Source organism: Heteronotia binoei, chromosome 10, assembly GCF_032191835.1.
Source record: "Heteronotia binoei isolate CCM8104 ecotype False Entrance Well chromosome 10, APGP_CSIRO_Hbin_v1, whole genome shotgun sequence".
Lineage (NCBI taxonomy): Eukaryota > Metazoa > Chordata > Lepidosauria > Squamata > Gekkonidae > Heteronotia > Heteronotia binoei.
Window position 1 is genome coordinate 7,868,247 of NC_083232.1, and position 23,022 is coordinate 7,891,268.

The 23,022-nt window shown below is 47.0% G+C and overlaps 2 protein-coding genes across 2 annotated transcripts in view; both read left to right on the forward strand.

The window, feature by feature from the left end:
* Positions 1–3,153, forward strand: part of OBSCN (obscurin, cytoskeletal calmodulin and titin-interacting RhoGEF) — a 294,242-nt gene extending 291,089 nt beyond the window's left edge. Inside the window, 1 exon segment of the mRNA XM_060248274.1 lies at positions 1,233–3,153. Coding sequence (XP_060104257.1) covers positions 1,233–2,634 — 1,402 coding nt within the window. The 3' untranslated portion in view covers positions 2,635–3,153.
* A 1,690-nt stretch (positions 3,154–4,843) lies between these two features.
* Positions 4,844–23,022, forward strand: part of LOC132578334 (obscurin-like) — a 28,469-nt gene continuing 10,290 nt past the window's right edge. Inside the window, exons 1-5 of the mRNA XM_060248276.1 lie at positions 4,844–4,883; positions 17,421–17,547; positions 18,070–18,179; positions 19,535–19,647; positions 20,877–21,045. Coding sequence (XP_060104259.1) covers positions 4,844–4,883; positions 17,421–17,547; positions 18,070–18,179; positions 19,535–19,647; positions 20,877–21,045 — 559 coding nt within the window. The remainder of the gene's footprint in view (positions 4,884–17,420; positions 17,548–18,069; positions 18,180–19,534; positions 19,648–20,876; positions 21,046–23,022) is intronic.

Here is a 23,022-nt window from a genome sequence, read left to right on the forward strand (position 1 = left end):
CAGCCAGCTGGGAATGGGGAGGCCAGTGTGCAGCTCCGCGATTGCCGCCGGCCAGCTGGACCCCAGAGGCCAGTGCACAGCACGACCTGGAGATCCCCGGGGGCCAGCTGGGCCTGGGGAGGCAGCTGTGGGCCAGTCCGAGGGGTCTCGAAAATGGTCTACGAACCAGAGGTTCCCCACCCCTGCGCTAGAGGAGCGGGGGGAGGGGGATCTGTGAAACACACTTGAAGAAGCTGCCTTCTGCTGAATCAGGTCAGTCATCAAGGTCAGTATTGCCTGCTCAGGCTGGCAGTGGCTCTCCAGAGTCCCAGGCAAAAATCTTTCCCATCACCTCCTGCCAGACTTTTTAACTGAAGATGCTGGAATTGAACCTAAGACCTCCTGCGTGTCAGTCAGGTGTACCCCTGAAACACAGTCTTTCACCGTAACATAGTGATATTAGTCATTTATTAAACATCACAATTGGTTACTAATAACCCACTGTTGATTCTAAGTTGTTCAGATCTACGAGACTTTATTATAATATTTTCCCAGCTAAAAGTATGCCCCAAAGGCACAGCAGGTCTGCATGAGATCCGGGGTAATTGTGTTATTGGTCCCAAAATTTTGAAGCCACTGTTATTATTTATTTATTTATTTTAGTATATTTCTCTTCCGTCCATTCCCTGTAGGGCTCAGGGTGGAGCACGACATATAATAAAACAATAAAATACAATAAAAGCATTTTGTGAACAGACAACTCAGCAGCACTCGGAAAATTCCCATATCACCCCAATATCGCCCAGCCTGCTCATCTCATATTAGGACAAGATGCTATCCCATAAAGATGGCAAATATTATTCCATTTTATAGCACAGATGACAATGCTGACAGGGGAGGCCAACCAGATCAAGAAATTATGTAGAGTTGATAGCTCAAAGAAATCATCTGAGAAGGATTCGGCCATGTTTATACATACTGGAAAACTCATAGAGATCTGGGATACAATGAATAGTATTCTAGCCCACTAGACTATCATTCAGAACCTGAGTTGGATATGTGGGTGTCTATTTTTGCATGCCCCTTTGAAACATCAGTGTTCGCACATTGCTGCCGTGCTCACAAAACTAACACAATTGCAGTGCTTTTGCCAAGATAAGCATGTGATGGTGTATGGACCTCCAAAGGGTGGGAAGGGACAGGACTCATTTCTCTCCATAAAACAACACAATTTCCAACATTTTCATCATCAGAGAGGAAACTATAACAACAGTGGTGAAGACCCCGCGGGTGAAGCGAAGGATATCTCCTGCCCGCCCACCTTCAGGCTATTCTCCTTCACGCTCCTCAAGATCAGAGTTTTCAACACCTGAGCCAGTTTATATGACCAAGGTGAGACAGCCTCTGCATCGCCATGACTTGGAAGGAATGCAAAGGACCGCCATCCCCACACTTTTTGTGACAGAGGCGGAAGAAAGGCAAGGTGCATCAGTCAGAGGTGGAATTGGAGAAGCCGCCATGGAGGAACAGAAGTCCAAATGGGTTGAAGTAGAGGAAATAATTGAATTTAATGTGAAGAAGTCAGCCCAGACTTCGAGGAAAAGAGGAGGTTCTCCTGTGAGAGCAGAAAAAGATGAATCGAGTTTTATTTGGTCTGGCCCAAGACCCAGGCGATCCCCTGAAGATGACCCAAACACAAATAATTCTAACAATAAATTAGTGGAGCAAAGCAAGTCTTCCCTACCCCGTGATGTTGAAATATCTGGAGCTGAATACAAGGGAATATCAACTGGTGATGAAAATATAAGTTCCGATTATGGGTCTGAACAAGAAGGAAAGAGCTCTCCGGAGGAGTCAATTAGTAAGGCTGATTCACCCACTACTTCACCCACAGTCAGCTTTGTGGACGAACTATCTGAGACAACAGAAGTGGGTAAGGATTCATACAGAGACACAGCGGTTGAAGAGGCTGCTGCCAGATTTGATGCAATTTGGGCTGCTAAAGAGAGACCATCAAGTCCTGTGCAAGACAAAGACCTTCCAGAAGAAGAAAACATCATAATCGATGAACCCGAAGAGGTAGGGTTTGTTGACCTTAGCAACCGAGACCTCAAAATCCTTACTCGAAATGGGAAAGCGTTAACTCTGGAGGACCTTGAAGATTATGTCCCTGAAGAAGGGGAGACCTACAGATGTGGAAATCCTAACTACGAAGATGAACCTTGCGAAATAGCTGTGCTCCAAACTGAAATCAACAAACCCACCATTGGGAAGCCTGTCTTACTCAATGTGGGCAGACCTGTGATTCCCAAGCCAAAGCAAACTTTTTTTAGCAAGTTCGAAGGGCATCATCCAAGCGGCATCTTCATGTCGGCATCCAGAATGACGGGAATGCAGTCCAGTGGTCCATCTAACATTTCTTTCCACGTCAGTGAGACCCTCTCCGGAGCAGTGGTGACACCCCCATCCCATACAGGAGCTTCAGCAGAATCTCCGTACAAAATGGCGCCGTCTTTCTGTACCGAAGTCCAGCTATCTGCAGATAACGGGCAATCCAGCTTCAAAACTGAAGTTTCTACAAGAACTCTCAGCTATGGAACTGTCGGAGAACCGGTAACACTGTGTATCAAGAAGGAAGACCCTTCCCAAAGCTGAGTAGCAAAGCAACCCAGTTTCTACTACCACTTACAAACATTGCCTTAAACAACGAGAAGTTACACCAAGAAAACTATGACGGGAATAATAAAGAGGAACCTAAAAGAAAAATCTCCTAAGGAAAATACCGCACAGCAGGAAACGTGGAGCTTTTCCAGTCTTAAAGGGAACACTTCTGTCCATTCAGTATATATAATGTAATCTTTCATTGTCATTGAAAGCTAAAAAAAGACAACACCATTCCATAGTGAAATGATGAGCAGGTAGCATAGACCTAGGGCATAATTAGTGAGGAGATCTAAATAAACATAATTCTAGATATCTAAACATTATTTCAAGTTGCAAACTCCTTAAATTATCCTCACTGTATTGCAATTTAGCCGTTCCTTCCGGCAACTAAAGGAAGGCAGAGCATTTCTATCTATCTGTTTCTAGTTTGTCTTTGTGCGTGCCTCAACTGCGGTAAAAAGCGGTTGAGCTGACACTTTTAACAAAAAATGTAATGACCATAAACTGTTTTTGCACATTTAAATGTGCTTTTAAATATGACTTATTTTTAAAGGGTGGACAGCACAGCCATTAACTGTTCACATAACTGGAGGAACGTACAACTTGTGTAACGATTCATCTCCTGGGTATAGAGTTAAACTCAAGACACTCATCTGAAGATACTGCCACTCTTTGTTTTGCTCAATTTCAGGGTTAAATGGTTTGTATTGTCACAGTGTAATCCACAAATTGCTTAAAGCTGCATCTTTGTACTGAATTTAGTTTAATCCCGTTAACGTTGTTAGTTTTGAAAATAGACCAAGTACAAATGCCCTCGCTTCAGCAGTATGTGGATTGCGCTTTGGTTTTTAACACTCGTAAAGCTAGCATGTCTTTCCATTACCAATATAACAACCTAGTTTTTCTTATTGGGGAGGATGGCAGAGAAGTACTCCCTAGTGTAAGCATTTAACCGTGCAGTATAGACTGTGCCTGTACTCCTCTACATTTGTCCTTTTTCAAAATCATGATAGCCTTTAATGAATCCAACCTTTTGTTTTAACATATTTTTTAAGTGGATGCCTTACCATTCAAGAAGCGCAAACTGACGTTGCCTGTTATAAAAAGAGATGATGAAAGGACCACTTACCAGTGTGGCTTTTCTCCTAAAATATCATCCATTAGAGGAATGGGCCATTTACTACTTGTTTGGGGAGTCAAACTTACTTTCATATGTGCTCTTCAATCCACTTTGCCTTCTGAAGACAAACAGATTTGTTTTAAAAAAGTTTCACATTCCTTAAAAATAAAATGTTGTCATCTCAGAGCTAATGAAGCCTTAATCTGGGTTTTCCTAAACTTGTTTTGATTTCTTGTTGTTGTTCTTTATCCTTTAGGTGTGTGAAACATTTTTTAAAAGTCTGTTTGCTTTCAGAAGCCAAAGCAATTTTAAAGAGTCTATATGAAAGGGACAGGCTTTCTGGCATTCTGATTTTCCTCACTTGTATGTTCCTGTTTCTTTGCGGGTTTTTCCCCCTGTTCTGCATGTATTTCATTCCCTCTTCTGGTTGATTTGATATTACACTGGTTTATATCTGGCATCTAAATCTGCATGGAGATATGGCAGACATAAGCTGGTGTAATATCGAATCGACCACTAGAGGGAGCAAAATACATGCAGAACAGGGGTGGGGATCCATACAGGAACTTAGGAAATGACAATGTGGAAAGCCCTCTGGTACGGCAAATACCACGGACAAATTTGCTCATGAGGTATGCAGAGGAAAGTATTTCATTGCTTCTCTAGAAGTCTTGATCCATTATCTACTGACATTGCTATGGACTCATTTAAATGATTTTAAAAGGTTTCTTAACCTGGTAACTCCACCCTACCCAAGTCAAAAGTGTTTGCAGTTTCACTGCTGTCATTGCCACTGCTAAAACTTCTCCAGATTGCACCTGTCTTGTGTGTGGTAGACCACATCTCTGTGGTTCTCTAGGGCTTTCGTCTAGTTCAGCGATGCGTTGTCCTCATGAGCAGACCTGACTTCTCCCCTCACCTGGGCATTCACAGATATAATCAGCAGCAATTCCCACTAACAACAAGGCTGGCTAGCAAAGTGCTCTTGTGGTTACAGGGATATTTGTTGCCTAAATCTGGGAGTCTGGTGCACACAAAACTCCACTTATAATCTGATGGGTGCTAGCTGTCAACTTCGTGATGGCGTATATATGGCTTTTCAAGTTCGAACATTGCCCAGGTAACGAGAACGATAATCCAATGGCTGTATTCAAGCAAAGGCAAGCCAAAGAATCCATGCCGCCACACCTCCAGTAGAGCGTGGATTCCCAGCTGCACAGAGAATAGCCGGTGTCCTACTCTTCCTTTTTTCGAACCCTACTTCCATTTAGACCTTGTACTTTCACATCCTGTGCAAACAGACATGGCGTTAAAATGAACAAACGAGCATTATTAATATGCTATCGCAGTTCACTTACTGCACATCTTTTAAAAATATCGGTGTGTTTCTTTTACTGGGATGTGGTGGACTTTGCTTCCAAAAGTTCCCCAGCCAGATACCAAACAAAGTGTTATTTAGGCTTCCTGTGGCCTTAATTTTTAAAAAAGTCAATGTGAGGAAGATAGGAAGCCTCACAAAGACTACAAGTCAACTTTCATCTAAAAAATGGCATGGCTAAATCAACCTAACAATTTTAAATCCCATTTGCCAAGCCATACCATGCGTACAACTTCTCTAGAACGTTGGATGCTTTTCAATGGCTGTCTTTTCTGGAACTTTCTTACATAACTGCTATTATATTTCCTAACACCTCACTAGTTTATTCTGTATATAGGTAAGGTACGTGACTGTGCGTCATTGTCTTCTTGCACTATGAATTTTTGCAGACATCACAGAAGATCAAAATACCTCTCTGCTGAACTGTGTTTTCTATTAGGGCCGTATTGTTTAGCTCAGATACTTCTGTGGAAATCTTAGAATACTGTCATCTGGGTCAGAAGAATAAATCCCGATGTCAGAAATATTAGCTGTTGGCCCTTTTGCAATCTTACAAGAAGAAATTTTAAGGTGTTCTTGTCTGTGAAAATGTGCAGAAAATGCTTAATTTTTCAGTTTTATTTAGCAGAATAACGGTGTGCTTAACTGAACAGTAGCTTGTTTCAAGAATTGCAAAAAAAAAAAAAGTCTCTTGATCAACCAAAAATTATTTTAAAAACCCACAACTCACCTGTTTACATTTTCTCTAAAAAAAAAAAATTAAACAGAAAAGCAACTCTCAGTCAACAATATGTGGTATTTTTTAAACTGAAAAGCTCTGAAGAATCCTATATATTTATATTCAAAGTATTTTCCTAGAGATTAAAATAGGCTTGTATGTGAATAACAGTTTAGGAAGCATGTGGGGATGTATCTCCTGTAGATTAAAAGCACAGGTTTGCATTAAAAACCTCAGAACAAAAAGAAATGGCTAGATGGCAAATCCCAGTGAAGGGGAGGAGGTGACGATGGTGGAAACCAGTTTGCTTGAGAGATGGAATTTAAAAAAAAAAAAACTTCAGTTGACTTCCAAGTCAGACTATGCTGTTAGACGTTCAATTTCATATCAATAAACGACTAAGATCAGCTCTCTTGCTTTTGTCTTGCTTTTGCGTGGTCTCTTCACAGCTATACTTTGCTTTGGTTTTCTGGAGATGTTAAAAAATTCCTTGGTTGTTTTGGGAGTAAATCCACAAGCATTGGAATGGGTTTGAGCATGGTTCTGCCACATATCTGCTCTTCTTGTGCACTTCTGCAACTGTGGAGCCAGTTTATATTAAAGAGAGGGTGCTCTGAACTGGTATTGTTAATGGTGGCATCAGCACCCCTCCCCCAATTTTTTCAAAATATTGATATACTGCTGTAGTGTTACCATGATAGTTTAAGCAGGTCCTCATGAAGAAAAGGCAGCTTCTGGGAGAGCTCTCTCAGCCCCACCCACCTCACAGGGTGTCTGTTGTGGGGGAGGAAGGTAAAGGAGATTGTGAGCCACTCTGAGACTCTTTGGAGTGGAGGGCAGGATATAAATCCAGTCTCTTCATCTACCTCACAGGGTGTCTGTTGTGGGGGAGGAAGGGAAAGGAGATTGTGAGCTGCTCTGAGACTCTTTGGAGTGGAGGGTGGGATATAAATCCAATATCTTCATCTACCTCACAGGGTGTCTGTTGTGGGGAAGGAAGGGAAAGGAGATTGTGAGCTGCTCTGAGACTCTTTGGAGTGGAGGGTGGGATATAAATCCAATATCTTCATCTACCTCACAGGGTGTCTGTTGTGGGGGAGGAAGGGAAAGTAGATTGTGAGCCGCTCTGAGACTCTTCAGAGTGGAGGACGGGATATAAATCCAATATCTTCATCTACCTCACAGGGTGTCTGTTGTGGGGAGGAAGGGAAAGGAGATTGTGAGCCGCTCTGAGACTCTTCGGAGTGGAGGGCGGGATATAAATCCAATATCTTCATCTACCTCACAGGGTGTCTGTTGTGGGGGAGGAAAGTAAAGGAGATTGTGAGCCGCTCTGAGACTCTGAGATTTGGAGTGGAGGGCAGGATATAAATCCAATATCATCATCTTTTTCTTCTTCTCAGCTTTCATTTAAAAAGAAAAGTAAATCTCTATCCCAGAGGTGTCGAACTCATTTATTACGAGGGCTGGATGTGTCATAAGGACACAGGCAGACCCAATTAACGATTTTCTTTTTTAATCAAAATACAAATTTGTTTGAAACATTAACGGTGTCTTACTACATTTCCTTAAAGTATCTCCTTGATTCCCACCCTTCCACTTCCACCGCCCGTTATTCATTAGCACAGGGACAATATATAGGGACGTAATACACAGCTTCTGACTTCTGGCAATAAAGGTAATGAACAACTGCTCACAGGCCAGATAACACCCTGGATGGGTCAGTTCTGGCCCGTAGGCTGCTATTCTTGACTCCCCTGCCCTCGCAGAGATGAAGAAGAAGAAGAAGATGATATTGGATTTATATCCCGCCCTCCACTCCGAAGAGTCTCAGAGCGGCTCACAATCTTTTTTATCTCCCCCCCCCCCCACAACAGACACCCTGTGAGGTGGGTGGGGCTGGAGAGGGCTCTCACAGCAGCTGCCCTTTCAAGGACAACCTCTGCCAGGGCTATGGCTGACCCAAGGCCATTCCAGCAGGTGCAAGTGGAGGAGGGGGGAATCAAACCTGGTTCTCCCAGATAAGAGTCCACACACTTAACCACTACACCAAACTGGCTCTCTATTAGAGCTATGGCTGACCCAAGGCCATTCCAGCAGGTGCAAGTGGAGGAGTGGGGAATCAAACCCGGTTCTCCCAGATAAGAGTCCGCACACTTAACCACTACACCAAACTGGCTCTTCAAGAGATATATAGAAAAAGGTGTATCTCCATGAGGGAAGAGGCAAGAGACTTACTTTTTAACAAAATAAAAACTGGGGATTCAGAGATCTTGATTTAAACCAGGGGTGGCCAACGGTAGCTCTCCAGATGCTTTTTGCCTACAATTCCCATCAGCCCCAGCCATTGGCCATGCTAGCTGGGGCTGATGGGAGTTGTAGGCAAAAAACATCTGGAGAGCTACCGTTGGCCGCCCCTGATTTAAACTATCATTACAACGCTTGACTAGTATTATCAGTATTTTAAAGCCTTTAAAAAACAGAACTCAGTTGTCAGGAGGAGAGGGCGTGGTTTAATGATGACAGCAGTCTAGCCACTGAAAAGATTATGTTTTAAAAAATGGAAAGTGTACGAAATGCGAAGAATCATGGGACAGAGGGGATGACTGATCAATTGAATCCTGCCACCACCTTTCCTATTACTTCTCACGCCTGGATTTGAATCAGTGGCAGCTCAACCACAAGTGCCCCTTAGGCCCACCCCTTGCTGCATCTTGCTACCTCTGCGCCCTCACCTATCACCGTCTGCTCCCCATGTCTCCCTGCGGTCTCCCAGGAGCCAGAGCGGCTAACATCTTCCTTCCTGGTTCCCTGGACGTCTCACAAAGATTTTGGGATGCATCACCTGCCATGATGTGGCCTACCAATGCACATCAGTTGCAGGAATCTTTGGTGCAATTTCCATGTGCAGTTTCCCGAAACACACAGAAAGAGAACTGACTTGAAATAACTACCTTTGCTCTATAGGCCCCGTTCCAGAAGAGCCAGTTCGGTGTAGTGGTTAAGCGTGCGGACTCTTATCTGGGAGAACCGGGATTGATTCCCCACTCCTCCACTTGCAGCTGCTGGAATGGCCGGGTCAGCCGTAGCTCTGGCAGAGGTTGTCCTTGAAAGGGCAGCTGCTGTGAGAGCCCTCTCCGGCCCCACCCACCTCACAGGGTGTCTGTTGTGGGGGAGGAAGGGAAAGGAGATTGTGAGCCGCTCTGAGACTCTTCGGAGTGGAGGGCAGGATATAAATCCAATATCTTCATCTACCTCACAGGGTGTCTGTTGTGGGGGAGGAAGGTAAAGGAGATTGTGAGCCGCTCTGAGACTCTTCGGAGTGGAGGGTGGGATATAAATCCAGTATCTTCATCTACCTCACAGGGTGTCTGTTGTGGGGGAGGAAGGTAAAGGAGATTGTGAGCCGCTCTGAGACTCTTCGGAGTGGAGGGCGGGACATAAATCCAATATCTTCATCTACCTCACAGGGTGTCTGTTGTGGGGGAGGAAGATAAAGGAGATTGTGAGCCACTCTGAGACTCTTCGGAGTGGAGGGCGGGACATAAATCCAGTATCTTCATCTACCTCACAGGGTGTCTGTTGTGGGGGAGGAAGGTAAAGGAGATTGTGAGCCGCTCTGAGACTCTTCGGAGTGGAGGGCGGGACATAAATCCAATATCTTCATCTACCTCACAGGGTGTCTGTTGTGGGGGAGGAAGGTAAAGGAGATTGTGAGCCGCTCTGAGACTCTTCATAGTGGAGGGCGGGATATAAATCCAATATCTTCATCTACCTCACAGGGTGTCTGTTGTGGGGGAGGAAGATAAAGGAGATTGTGAGCCACTCTGAGACTCTTCGGAGTGGAGGGCGGGACATAAATCCAGTATCTTCATCTACCTCACAGGGTGTCTGTTGTGGGGGAGGAAGGTAAAGGAGATTGTGAGCCGCTCTGAGACTCTTCGGAGTGGAGGGCGGGACATAAATCCAGTATCTTCATCTACCTCACAGGGTGTCTGTTGTGGGGGAGGAAGGTAAAGGAGATTGTGAGCCGCTCTGAGACTCTTCGGAGCGGAGGGCGGGACATAAATCCAATATCTTCATCTACCTCACAGGGTGTCTGTTGTGGGGGAGGAAGATAAAGGAGATTGTGAGCCACTCTGAGACTTTTCGGAGTGGAGGGTGGGATATAAATCCATTATCTTCTTCTTCTTCTATATGTTTTGAGGTTCAGTTTGATTATGCTGGGCATAATCCCTATCCCACTTTATAATGAGCTCAACAAGGGCTGCGGAGGGGGGGAATGTTTCTTCGCTTAGAGCACTGCCTCCACAGCACCTGCTCAGCTCCTTATAAAGCAGCACAGGGCTGTCGGGCAGGGGGCGTGCCGTGCACTGTCCCGATGGTGTAACTTCTGGGTGACATTATCGCAGCATGCGTGCAATTTGTCCCGGGGGGGGGGGGCACTGGCGCAGGGTTTTCTAGCGCTGGGCCTGAATGCTTCATTTGCTTTATACGCTCAGGCAACACAGGACAAGATGTTCTTTCCTTCCTTCAAAAACGTTCTGCCGGGGATGCCTGTTTCTTGATGCCTATTGTCGTGTGTCTGGTCTCTCACAAAGTAGTAGGAACCGTACGCCCTAGGGGACACGACAGTTTCCTTGTTCTGCCATTTTGAATGTGACCTTTACAGACCTATACTCTATCGCCCCCTCTGGCCTACCAATGAACTGCATTTCTAATATACTCTCTTACACCTTCCATCATACCAAACCTTTAATGGCATAATAGATTCAGATAAAAATACACAGAATATAAAAATTTAAACATTGGAGATAAAATCAAAATAAAACCGAGCTTACAGATACATTCAAACATGGTCAGAATTAAATTTAAGGATGTCAGCCAGAAATTTTGCCACAGCCTCACTAACCACCCCCTCAGTATCACTCAATAAATAATAACAGGGTGGCAGAATAGACAAATCTGGAGAGAAAGAAAGCTTGCCAAATAAATCTTTACGGAGGTTATGGTAAAAAGAACAATCAAGCAATATATGCTGGATTGAGTCAGGGGTATTCGCTCCACAGGAGCAAAGTCTGTCGGCTAAAGGGACTCGCTGATATCTCCCTTGTAAAACTTTGGAGGGAAACGCGTTTAGTCTGGCCAACATAAATGCCCTGCGATGACTTGGAGTGGTTAGGTCTGATAGATAATTGGGCATTTTGCCACAAAAAGCATAAAGACCTAAGGAAGCTGGAGAGCAAGTATAAGGGAGAGTTGGCCGTAATTTCGTTTCCTCCAATTCCCACAGTCTCAGTTTAATACATCTGAAGATATATGACTCTTCAGAGGTAGAAAAATCATCTACCTCTAACCCCAATTGATTGAGTTTAGACAGAAGCACTGCTGTCCAGGACGAAATATATGGGTCTCTTTTCATACAATCAAGAAGGCTGTTGGGATCTGTTCTAAAATGAATTTTGAGCCAGAATTTAAACACTGCAATCCAGGCTTTTGTCTCCACCAAAGACTGACCCACTTCAGAGCAGAGAGCAAAGTAGGACACACATTTTGGCAAACCAAGAATTTGTCTAAAGAATGAGGCTTGAATGCCCTCCACTTTCCTGGTAAAAGCTGAGATCCATATAGGGATACCATAGAGGATTTGGGCAAGCGTTTTGGCTTTGAATACTTTAATAGCTGCTGGAACTAATTGGTTGCCCCTTGCAAAGAAAAACTGTTTAATTTGAGCAGCTGAACACTTAGCCAAGTTGATGGTGTTGTTACGATGTGAAACCCAGCTTAACTTGTGGTTAAAAGTGATCCCCAAGTATTTAAAATTTTTTGTTTGCTCGATTGTTGAATTGCCAATAAACCATCTCTGTGGGCCCCAGCAATTTGAAAAGACAACTACTTTAGATTTGGTATAATTGATAGTAAGTGAATTACAATTACAGTAGTCATAAAAGGCGTTCAAATACCTTTGCAGGCCCACTCTTGTACAAGAGAGGATGGTAGTGTCATCGGCATAAAGTAATAAGGGGACCGCTCGGCCTGCAAGTTTAGGCGGATGACCATTGATAGGGGTCAAAAATTGTGCCAGGTCAGTTAAAAATAAATTAAAAAGATGTGGGGCCAGCACACAACCTTGTTTTACCCCCTTTAACACTGGGATTTTACTAGTCAAGTCACCGCTAGAAGAAAATTTCACTTGGCAAAAGGTATTAGAATGAAGTTTCCTCAAGAGAAACAGCAAACGAGGGTCCATTCCCAGGTAACCTAGCTTGATCCATAGTTGGGCTCTATCTATTGAATCAAAAGCACCCTTCAAATCGATGAAGGCAGCATATAATTTTTTTGACCCGGTATGCATATATTTTTCAGCAAGGAAGGCCAGAGTGCAGCAGTGATCCATAGCAGATTTGCCTTTGGAGAAGCCAATCTGTTCAGGACCTATGATGTTGCCTAGGCGCATCCAGTCAGTTAATCGGAGTTCTAAATGTTTTGCATACAATTTGCCCACTATAGATAATAAACTAATGGGGCGGAAGTTTTCTGGTAACTCCAACCCCCCCTTTTTGTATATTGGGATAATTATAGAGTCAAGCCAAGAGTCAGGGATGGAGCCATGCAGATCGATAAAAGAGAACAATTTTGCAAGGGGCAAGAGCCACCAATCGGCAAACTTTGTGAATACCTCAGCGGGAAGGCCATCAGGGCCAGGTGCTTTACCCGCTTTTAAATCCTTCAATAACTCACTGATTTCCTCTAGAGTTACTGGAGGCCAGACCGGCATATCAGTAACTGAGGGGTTTGCTAAGATAGGAGGGGATACACATGGGGCAGCAAAAATGTTAGAGAAGTAATCAACCCATGTTTGCTCAGAGATATTTGGGTCAGTAACAGAATTGTTTTTTAGATTACCTGAAATGATTCTCCAGAAGGCTTTATTATCGTTAGATTTTATCGAGTGGTAAAGTTGGTCCCATTTATTCTGAAAGAAAGCTTTCTTTTTGGATGTAGTAAGCTCCAGGTAGGCTGTCTTGTAAGCAATGTAGGCCTTAATTTTTGATTGGTCTTACACCTATGAAGGTTCGCCCCCTACTTTCAGGAAGCATCTACTCATTTCCAAGCAAGGAAGAACGCTTGGCCTCATTCTGTCCCCAGCTCACTCCAGTACAAGCAAGCTCTAGGCTTTCTGCTACAAGCTCATTCCAGTACAAGCAAGCTCTAGGCTTTCTGCTACAGTGTTCCTTCTGAGCTAAGTTAGCGTGAGCTAGCTTGCCGTTTTTTAAGCCTCCAGCTCACACATTTTTAGAGGCCCCGTGGCGCAGAGTGGTAAAGCGGCAGTACTGCAGTACTGTGATCTGAACTCTCTGCTCACGGCCTGAGTTCGATCCCAGCGAACGCTGGTTCAGGTAGCCGGCCCAAGGTTGACTCAGCCTTCCAACCTTCCGAGGTCGGTCAAATGAGTAGCCAGCTTGCTGGGGGGGAAAGTGTAAAAGACTGGGGAAGGCAATGGCAAACCACCCCGTTAAAAGTCTGCCGTGAAAACGTGAAAGCAACGTCACCCCAGAGTCGAAAACGACTGGTGCTTGCTCAGGGGACCTTTGCTTTCCTTTCACACATTTTTATCTTAGGAAAAATGGCCCCAGAGCCAAATAACTCACGCAGCAGTTCACAACTTTAATCAGAGCTCTTTTTTTGTAGCAGGAACTCCTTTGCATATTAGGCCACACACCCCTAAATGTAGCCAATCCTTCTGGAGTTTACAGGGCTCTTAGTACAGGGTCTACTTTAAGCTCCAGGAGGATTGGCTACATCAGTGGTGTGGGGCCTAATAAACAAAGGAATTCTTGCTACAAAAGAAACCCTGACTTTAAGGTCACTCACAAGGTAGAATTTTTGCTCACAAGATTCTACAGCTTAGAGGGAGAATTGATCCTGCACTTGTATGTGTGAGGGATAGATACCCTACAGGTCACTTGTGGAAAGGGGAGCTCCTTAGGACTGACATCTGAAGCGATGGGATACAACTGGAAGTGAAAAGGTGGGATCCCTGTATGCCCACGGAATTCTAGCAGTTCCCAGACTTTTCAGTATGGTATTCCCCAAGTCCAAATTTACTTGGTATGGTATCCCACTGAGGGCTAGCCCAAGGTTCTTTTGGTGGCCTAGGCAAGCTATGAACTTGGCACCCATCTAGTTCAGCATTTCGCTTTCTGCAGTGGATAACCAGATGTTTTTGAGAAGCCAGCAAACATCACACAAAGGGTGCAGCACCGCCCCCCCCAATGAATCCCAAGCCAGTGGCATTCCGACATCCGCTGCATATGGAGGTTTCACTCCATCCTTTGACCACACCCCACTCTTTCTCCGTTCCTCCCTCTAATCCCACACCATAAGATTCTAAGAAACTCACTCTAGTAACCATCGAGATATGTTTTACCTGGCCGACGTATACATGCAGTGAAGAAAAAATGAAACATGGCCGGCTCACCCACTAGGCAAACTAGGTGGTTGTCTAGGGTGCTGGGAGGGTGGGGGCTCGGAATTGGGCTCTGTTGGGGAATTAGCAGAGCGTAGTTATCGGAAGCTGCTGCTGGGGAAGCGTATAGTATGAACAGAAGAGCACACACAGCAGACGGAGGCAAACTCTGGTTTCAGTGAATCTGTTTACCAGAGCAGTGTCCAATACTCGAAATCTTAGCCATGCCAGGGTCAATCACACAGTCCAGTCAAAGATAGCAGTAGTTACAGAGAATGGTCCAAATACAGATTCCTAGGTCGATTCGCGGTTTCACCAAACAGACGGACAGCAGAACTCACAAACGAACAGCTTGCTGTCCTCACTTTATACGCTCGTCAATCATGCAGCCTGGCCAGAGATTGCATCAGCCTTTGACTCAGCGTGTTGCATAAGCATAGGTGATGTCATCTCCCCCACAACAGTAATCAGTTGCGCCAGGTGTGTGCCTAAGCAGTGCACTCACAGACATCTAAACGACTAGTACTAAAAATGTGTTCAGTTTCTCCCATACAGGAACTGATCCCTCACAGGCTCCCCCTCTCCTGGTGCTCCAGACAAGCACCCAGTTTGCCTGCCTGTCTGCCACTGGCCACCTCTCCTTTCCCTTCCCTCCTCCCCCGTGCGATCAGAGTGTGCTGAGTCTGGGCCCTGCTAGCCGTGACATGCATCTTGTCTTTCGAAGAACGCGCTGGAGGAGGCTTGGCTCCCCCTCCCTTCCGGAAAAGAGGAGGGAGAAGTCTCCAGTATGTTCTTCAAAAGATAAGATGAAGCCGGCCATGGGAGGGACAGTGGCTCAGTGGTAGAGCATCTGCTTGGGAAGCAGAAGGTCCCAGGTTCAATCCCTGGCATCTCCAAAAAAGGGTCCAGGCAAATAGGTGTGAAAAACCTCAGCTTGAGACCCTGGAGAGCTGCTGCCAGTCTGAGAAGACAAGACTGACTTGGATGGACCAAAGGTCTGATTCAGTATAAGGCAGCTTCATATGTTCAAGATACACATCGCGGCCTGTATGGCCCAGGCGTGGCGCACTCTGATCACGTGGGGGGGGGCGATGGGAAGGGAAGAAGGGGGCAGGCGGGGGCCGTGGCTCGGTGCAATACTCTTGGGGTGCAACGGGGTGTGGCAGTGGGGGGGGGTTCGCAGGAGGTGCCACCCTGGGGCGCCATGTGCCCTTGGGCCGGCGCTGTTTGTTTTCAATGTTCACATCGAGTTTTCTGTTGAAAATATCTGTTCCCAGGAGAGCCAGTTTGGTGTACTGGTTAAGTGTGCGGACTCTTATCTGGGAGAACCTGGTTTGATTCCCCACACCTCCACTTGCACCTGCTAGCATGGCCTTGGGTCAGCCATAGCTCTCACAGAGCTGTTTTTGAAAGGGCAGCTTCTGTCAGAGTTTTCTCAGCCCCACCCATCTCACAGGGTGTCTGTTGTGGAGGGAGAAGATATAGGAGATTGTAGGCTGCTCTGAGTCTCTGATTCAGAGACAAGGGCGGGGTACAAATCTGCAGTCTTCTTCCAGTTTGGTTTCGTGGTTAAGTGTGCGGACTCTTATCTGGGAGAACCTGGTTTGATTCCCCACACCTCCACTTGCACCTGCTAGCATGGCCTTGGGTCAGCCATAGCTCTCACAGAGCTGTTTTTGAAAGGGCAGCTTCTGTCAGAGTTTTCTCAGCCCCACCCATCTCACAGGGTGTCTGTTGTGGAGGGAGAAGATATAGGAGATTGTAGGCTGCTCTGAGTCTCTGATTCAGAGACAAGGGCGGGGTACAAATCTGCAGTCTTCTTCCAGTTTGGTTTCGTGGTTAAGTGTGCAGACTCTTATCTGGGAGAACCGGGTTTGATTCCCCACTCCTCCACTTGCACCTGCTAGCATGGCCTTGGGTCAGCCATCGCTCTGGCAGAGGTTGTCCTTGAAAGGGCAGCTGCTGTGAGAGCCTTCTCCAGCCCCACCCACCTCACAGGGTGTCTGTTGTGGGGGAGGAAGCTAAAGGAGATTGTGAGCCGCTCTGAGACTCTTCGGAGTGGAGGGCGGGATATAAATCCAATATCTTCATCTACCTCACAGGGTGTCTGTTGTGGGGGGGAGGAAGGTAAAGGAGATTGTGAGCCCCTCTGAGACTCTTCGGAGTGGAGGGCGGGATATAAATCCAATTCTTCATCCACCTCACCGGGTGTCTGTTGTGGGGGAGGAAGATAGTTGTGAGCCGCTCTGAGACTCTTCGGAGTGGAGGGCGGGATATAAATCCAATATCTTCATCTACCTCACAGGGTGTCTGTTGTGGGGGAGGAAGGTAAAGGAGATTGTGAGCCCCTCTGAGACTCTTCGGAGTGGAGGGCGGGATATAAATCCAGTATCTTCATCCACCTCACAGGGTTTTTGTTGTGGGGGAGGGAGGTAAAGGAGATTGTGAGCCACTCTGAGACTCTTCGGAGTGGAGGGCGGGATATATATCCAATATCTTTTTCTTCTAATGCTCTAGTTGCATAATCCATTGGCATGCTGTTCCCCCCGCCCCTCCCAGTCATGTGGTTGGGATTCGGACTCCACCATGCTACCATAGTAAAGGGTCTACTCGTGTGCAGTGCATTTGCTAGAGCGGTGGGCTGGGTGACCCAGGTTCGATCCCTCGCTCGGCCATGGGAGCCTGCTGTATGACCTTGGGCCAGTTAACGCCCTCTCAGCCTAACCTACCCCATAGGGTCGTTGTGAAGACAGAAAGGAGAAAAGGAGAATGATGTAAGCCTCTTTGGGTCCTCATTGGCAAGAAAGGTGGGATATAAATGAAATGAAATAAATGATGCCCCTAAGAGAGTCCTCTAAGAATATAAGAGTGGATTGTATTTTGGATCTCCGTTACCCAAAATGTTACCTGCACTCTAGTTTGGACAAGAGCCCTCTGAGATGCCCCTCTGCCTCTCTGTAGCTCACAGTGACTTAGAAAAAGGGAGGGGGGGGGGACAATGATCATTGCAATGCTTCTCTGTTGTAATTTTTCCCTCTGTCCCCCCCCCCCCCCCAATGCCTTACCTAACGAGTTCTGTCTTTGCTGTCAGCCGAACAGCAGGAAACTCCTGCTAAGGTTCCAGGCAAAACTGAAAAACTATCCAGTCCCGGCGTTGTTCAGCCAGCTGCAGCTGCCCACGAGGACGGCGTTCAAGAGGGCACTGTTCCCACCGCCAGGTAAAACCCAGCGCGTAGCTCTGCAGCTCTGGATGCCATGCAATTATAGACAATATCCTACCGCGCAGCTCCTACGTCAGGCTGCGGGAGAGGGAACTGAAATACACCTTTAGGAAAATTGCACGTCGTTGGGGGTATTTGTTCAGAATTTAGACGGGGAGATCACATAAACGAATGCTCTCTTACCTCTGGGGGATTAGCATGCCACGGAGGAAAGTTGTTGCCTAGCTTTCACCCCTACTGGGGAATGGCAGCAAAAAAAGAGCAAGAGTCCGGTAGCAACTTGACGACTAACACAAGTTTTGGCAGGGGAAGAAGCTTTCGTGAGTCACTGCTCACTTCTTCAGATGCAATCGGAGACTGTTAAACGGCAACGGATAAAGAAGCTCAAGGCAACGCGTCCTCATGGACCGAATCAAGACTTCGGTTTCCTGTCTCATTATCAGTGCTGACGTCTCCATTCCTCTTGCCCCTTGGAGTCTCATAAGTTCTGTTTGCATGATGCTTCTTCCTCCTTTACAGGACACCCCAGATCATGGGGGAAGCTGATGCCATCTGGGAAACGCTGAGAAGACTTCACATCGAGACCGGGGAGCCGACCACTGTCTGTACAACAGGGAAGAGCGATGCAGGTGAGATGACCCACTTGATACTCGGGCTTGAAGTCAACTTGAACACAAATGCTGAACCAGACCCTTGGTCCATCAAAGTCAGCATTATGTACTCAGAGCGGCAGAGGCTCTCCGGCGGTACAAGCAGAGGTCATTCACGCTGCCCGCTGCCTGATCCTGTCAACTGGAGATGCCAGGGATTGAACCTGGGGTCTTCTGCATGCCAAGCAGATGCTCTACCACTGAGCCATGGCCCCTCAGCTGAAGTGGCCTTCTACTGAAGGAGACACTTGATCCATCAATGCTAGTATTGTCTACTCAGGCTGGCAGTGGCTCTGCAGGGTTTCAGGCAGAGGTCTTTCCCATCACCTCCTGCCTGATCTTTTTAACTGGAGATGCCGGGGATTGAACCTGGGGTCTTCTGCGTGCCAAGCAGATGCTCTACCACTAAGCCACAGCCCCTTGGGCCATCAATGTGTTGATGGACACCGGTGGGAAAACCTGGTGTTCTGAATGACTCAGGTCAGGAGCGAACCAGTGGGTTGAAATTAAATCAGAAGAGTTTCCACGTTAACATTAGGAAGAACTTCCTGACCATTAGAGCCAGTTTGGTGTAGTGGTTAAATGCATGGACTCTTATCTGGGAGAACCAGGTTTGATTCCCCACTCCTCCACGTGCAGCTGCAGAATGGGTTGGGTCAGGCCATAACTCTAGCAGAGCTGTCTTTGAAAGGGCAGCTGCTGTGAGAGCTCTCTCAGCCCCACCCACCTCACAGGGTGTCTGTTGTGGGGGGAGAAGATACAGGAGATTGTAAGCCGCTCTGAGTCTCTGATTCAGAGAGAAGGGCGGGGTATAAAATCTACAATTCTTCTTCTCAGTGGAACAGGCTTCCTCAGGAGGTGGTGGGCTCTCCTTCCTTGGAGGTTTTTAAACAGAGGCTAGATGGCCGTCTGACAGCAATGAGGATTCTGTAAATTTAGGGGGAGGTGTTTGTGAGTTTAGAGCAGTTCCTCAGTGGAACAGGCTTCCTCGGGAGGTGGTGGGCTCTCCTTCCTTGGAGATTTTTCAACAGAGGCTAGAGGGCCGTCTGACAGCAATGAGGATCCTGTGGATTTAGGGGGAGGGGTTTGTGAGTTTCCTGCATTGTGCAGGGGGTTGGACTAGATGACCTTGGGGTCGCCTACTAGAATTTGCAGTTTGTGCACATGAATGGGAGGATGAGGGAGTAGTCTGGACTTTCCATCGTAAGTGACAGGGGCACAAAAACGACATGAGAAGTCCCTTCAGAGCAGGGGGAAGAACGGGTTCACGGCTCTGATTTATTTCTTTTCTTCTTTTTCAAAACACAACTGACGGGAATGTTTTGTCTCACCAGCCCCACCGTACATGCAGGTGACGATCGAAGATGTGCAGGTTCGGTGCGGGGAGATGGCAAAGTTCGATGCCATTATTGAAGGAAATCCCCAGCCAATCGTTGCTTGGTTTAAGGTAAGGAGAAGGCTTTGCCGAAGCAGAGTTGCAAATAAAGGAATTTTTTGTGTGCCTTCGAGTTCCAACCAATTCATGTTGACCCCCCCGGGCCATGGGGTTTTCAAGGCAAGAGATGAGCAAAGGTGGTTTGCTCAGCTATTTTGGTTTAAATGGCTTGGAGAAAGGGAAAGGCGAGATCTGTCCTTCCCAATAACATCTTGTAGTTTCCTTATGTTATATCCTGCTTTTTGATTGTTGATGTCGATTGTAGTTTCCTTATGTTATATCCTGCTTTTCAATTGTTGGGTCTGCGGGGGGACTTGGGGGACTGGGGTTATTTGCAACTCTTTGTATCAATTACTTTCAACCCTAGTGACACCTCTGTAACGAGAAGGGTTATGTACTATAGCATCTGATCCAATCAGTCAGTCCTAAGGGAAATCAACCCTGACTGTGCCCTGGAAGGTCAGATGCTGAAGCTCAAATACTTTGGCCACCAAATGAGAAGGGAACACTCAATGGAGAAGACTCTTGAGAGTCCCTTGGACTGGAAGAAGATCAAATCAGTCAGTCCCAAGGGAAATCAGCCCTGACTGTTCCCTGGAATGTCAGATGCTGAAGCTCAAATCCTTTGGCCACCCAATGAGAAGGGAGCACTCACTGGAGAAGACTCTTGAGAGTCCCTTGGACTGAAAGAAGATCCAATCAGTCAGTCCTAAGGGAAATCAACCCAGACTGTTTTCTGGAAGGTCAGATGCTGAAGCTGAAGCTCAAAGACTTTGGCCACCAAATGAGAAGGGAGCACTCACTGGAGAAGACTCTTGAGAGTCCCTTGGACTGGAAGAAGATCCAGTCACTCAGTCCTAAGGGAAATCAACCCAGACTGTTCTCTGGAAGGTCAGATGCTGAAGCTGAAGCTCAAATACTTTGGCCACCCAATGAGAAGGGAGAACTCCCTGGAGAAGATCCTGATGCTGGGAAAGACAGAAGGCAAAAGAAGAAGGGGACGGCAGAAGATGAGATGGTTAGACTGTGTCATCAAGGCAACGGACATGAATTTGAGCAAACTTCGGAGGATGGTGGAAGACAGAAGGGCCTGGTGTGACTTGGTCCACGGGGTCACAAAGAGTCAGACTCGACTGTGCGCCTGAACAACAACAAATACATATATGGAAGAAGTCTATCCGATCATTATTTGCCAAACCTCACACGACTCTGCCTCTCACTGTGGCTTTTCCTTCTTCTAGGGGATTTCCCTCTTGGTGGACAGTGAAAGAGTCCGTCTGTTCAGCGAAGGGACAAGCTACTCTTTAATTCTCTACCACACCAGTCCTGAAGATGGTGGTGTCTACACGTGCATGGCTAAGAATGCAGGAGGAGAGGTCTTATGCAAAGCAGAATTAGTGGTGCAAGAAGGTAAGCCAGATAGCTTCCTTGAGATGTGTCACCACCCAGGTTGGTGTCCCCAGCCTGGTGGGCACTGTGGTGCCTGTCCTGGAAGGAGCCCTAGAGGCCATTTAATCCAACCCCCCCACCACCACCCATGCTTCCTTCATCTGGTTTTATTGTATGTGACTGGCTTTATCTGGATGTAATCCGCCCTGAGCCCATCCGGTAAAGGGCGGAATATAAATTAACCTAAATAAATAATTAAAATACAGGCTCAGCCTGGAACATGGGTGGCCAAACGTCCTTAACGTAAGAGCTACATAGAAGAAACGTCAGATGCTTGAGAGCGGCAAGATGTGAAGGTCAGATGTTGGAGAACCGGAGGGAGGGAGAGAGGAAGGAAGGAAGGAAGGAAGGAAGGAAGGAAGGAAGGAAGGAAGGAAGGAAGGAAGGAAGGAAGGAAGGAAGGAAGGAAGGAAGGAAGGAAGGAAGGAAGGAAGGAAGGAAGGAAGGAAGGAAAACAGATGGGGAGGGAGAAAAGGTGGAAAGAAAGCAACTTGAAATGCATTCTCCAAGCCACTGCCTGGCTTGGCTTGGAGAAGTGATTAAAGAGACAAATGGCTTCTCCAAGCCATTTTACGGGGTGGTGGGGTCTTTAAGAAGAAGAAGAAGATATTGGATTTATATCCCACCCTCCACTCCGAAGAGTCTCAGAGCGGCTCACAATCTCCTTTACCTCCCCCTCCCCCACAACAGACACCCTGTGAGGTAGATGAAGATACTGGATTTATATCCCGTCCTCCACTCCAAAGAGTCTCAGAGGGGCTCACAATCTCCTTTAGCTTCCACCCCCACAACAGACACCCTGTGAGGTAGATGAAGACACTGGATTTATATCCCGCCCTCCACTCCGAAGAGTCTCAGAGCAGCTCACAATCTCCTTTTTACCTTCCTCCCCCACAACAGACACCCTGTGAGGTGGGTGGGGCTGAGAGGGCTCTCACAGCAGCTGCCCTTTCAAGGACAACCTCTGCCAGAGCTACGGCTGACCCAAGGCCATTCCGGCAGCTGCAAGTGGAGGAGTGGGGAATCAAACCTGGTTCTCCCAGATAAGAGTCTGCACACTTCGCCACTACACCAAACTGGCAAACAATATGTGTGAAAAGAGTCACATGTGGCTCTTGAGCCGCAGTTTGGCCACCCCTGGCCTAGAGCATTCCAGGCAAGTGTTTGTCCAGCTGCTGCTTCACGACTGCCAGTGAGGTGGAACTCACCACCTCCCCCCACTGTTCATCAGCTTTTCCTAATATCCAGTCAGCCAGTAGCTTCCTGCCGTTAATTTAGACGCATTCTTGCGAGGCCACTCCTCTGCTGCAAACTGGAACAGCTCCCGGCCCTCCTCCTCTAAGTGACAGACTTGCTGCTGAGTAAATATGCGCAGGATCAGGTAGGTATGCCAGCCTCCGGGTGGGCCCTGTGGATCGCCCAGAATTCCAGCTCATCTCCAGACTACAGGCATCAGTTCCTCTGGAGCAAATGGCTGCTTTGGAGGGGGGGGGGGGTTCTACGTCCCCCCCCCCCCCCCAGGCTCCATCCCCACATCTCCAGGAGTTTCTCAGTCTGGATCTGGCCAGTGACTGGGTGGGACGTGTCAACTCCAGGATCAGGAAGTACATATATGAACGTATGAAGCTGCCTTATATTGAACCAGACCCTCTTTGGTCCATCAAAGTCAGTATTGTCTTCTCAGACTGGCAGCGGCTCTCCAGGGTTCTCAAGCTGAGGTTTTTCACGCCTACTTGCCTGGACCCTTTTTAGTTGGAGATGCCGGGGATTGAACCTGGGACCTTCTGCTTACCAAGCAGATGCTCTACCACTGGGCCACCACTGAGCCACAGCCCCATTCATGGCTCTCCAGGGTCTCCAGCTGAGGTTATTCATGCCTATTTGCCTGGACCCTTTTTAGTTGGAGATGCCGGGGATTGAACCTGGGACCTTCTGCTT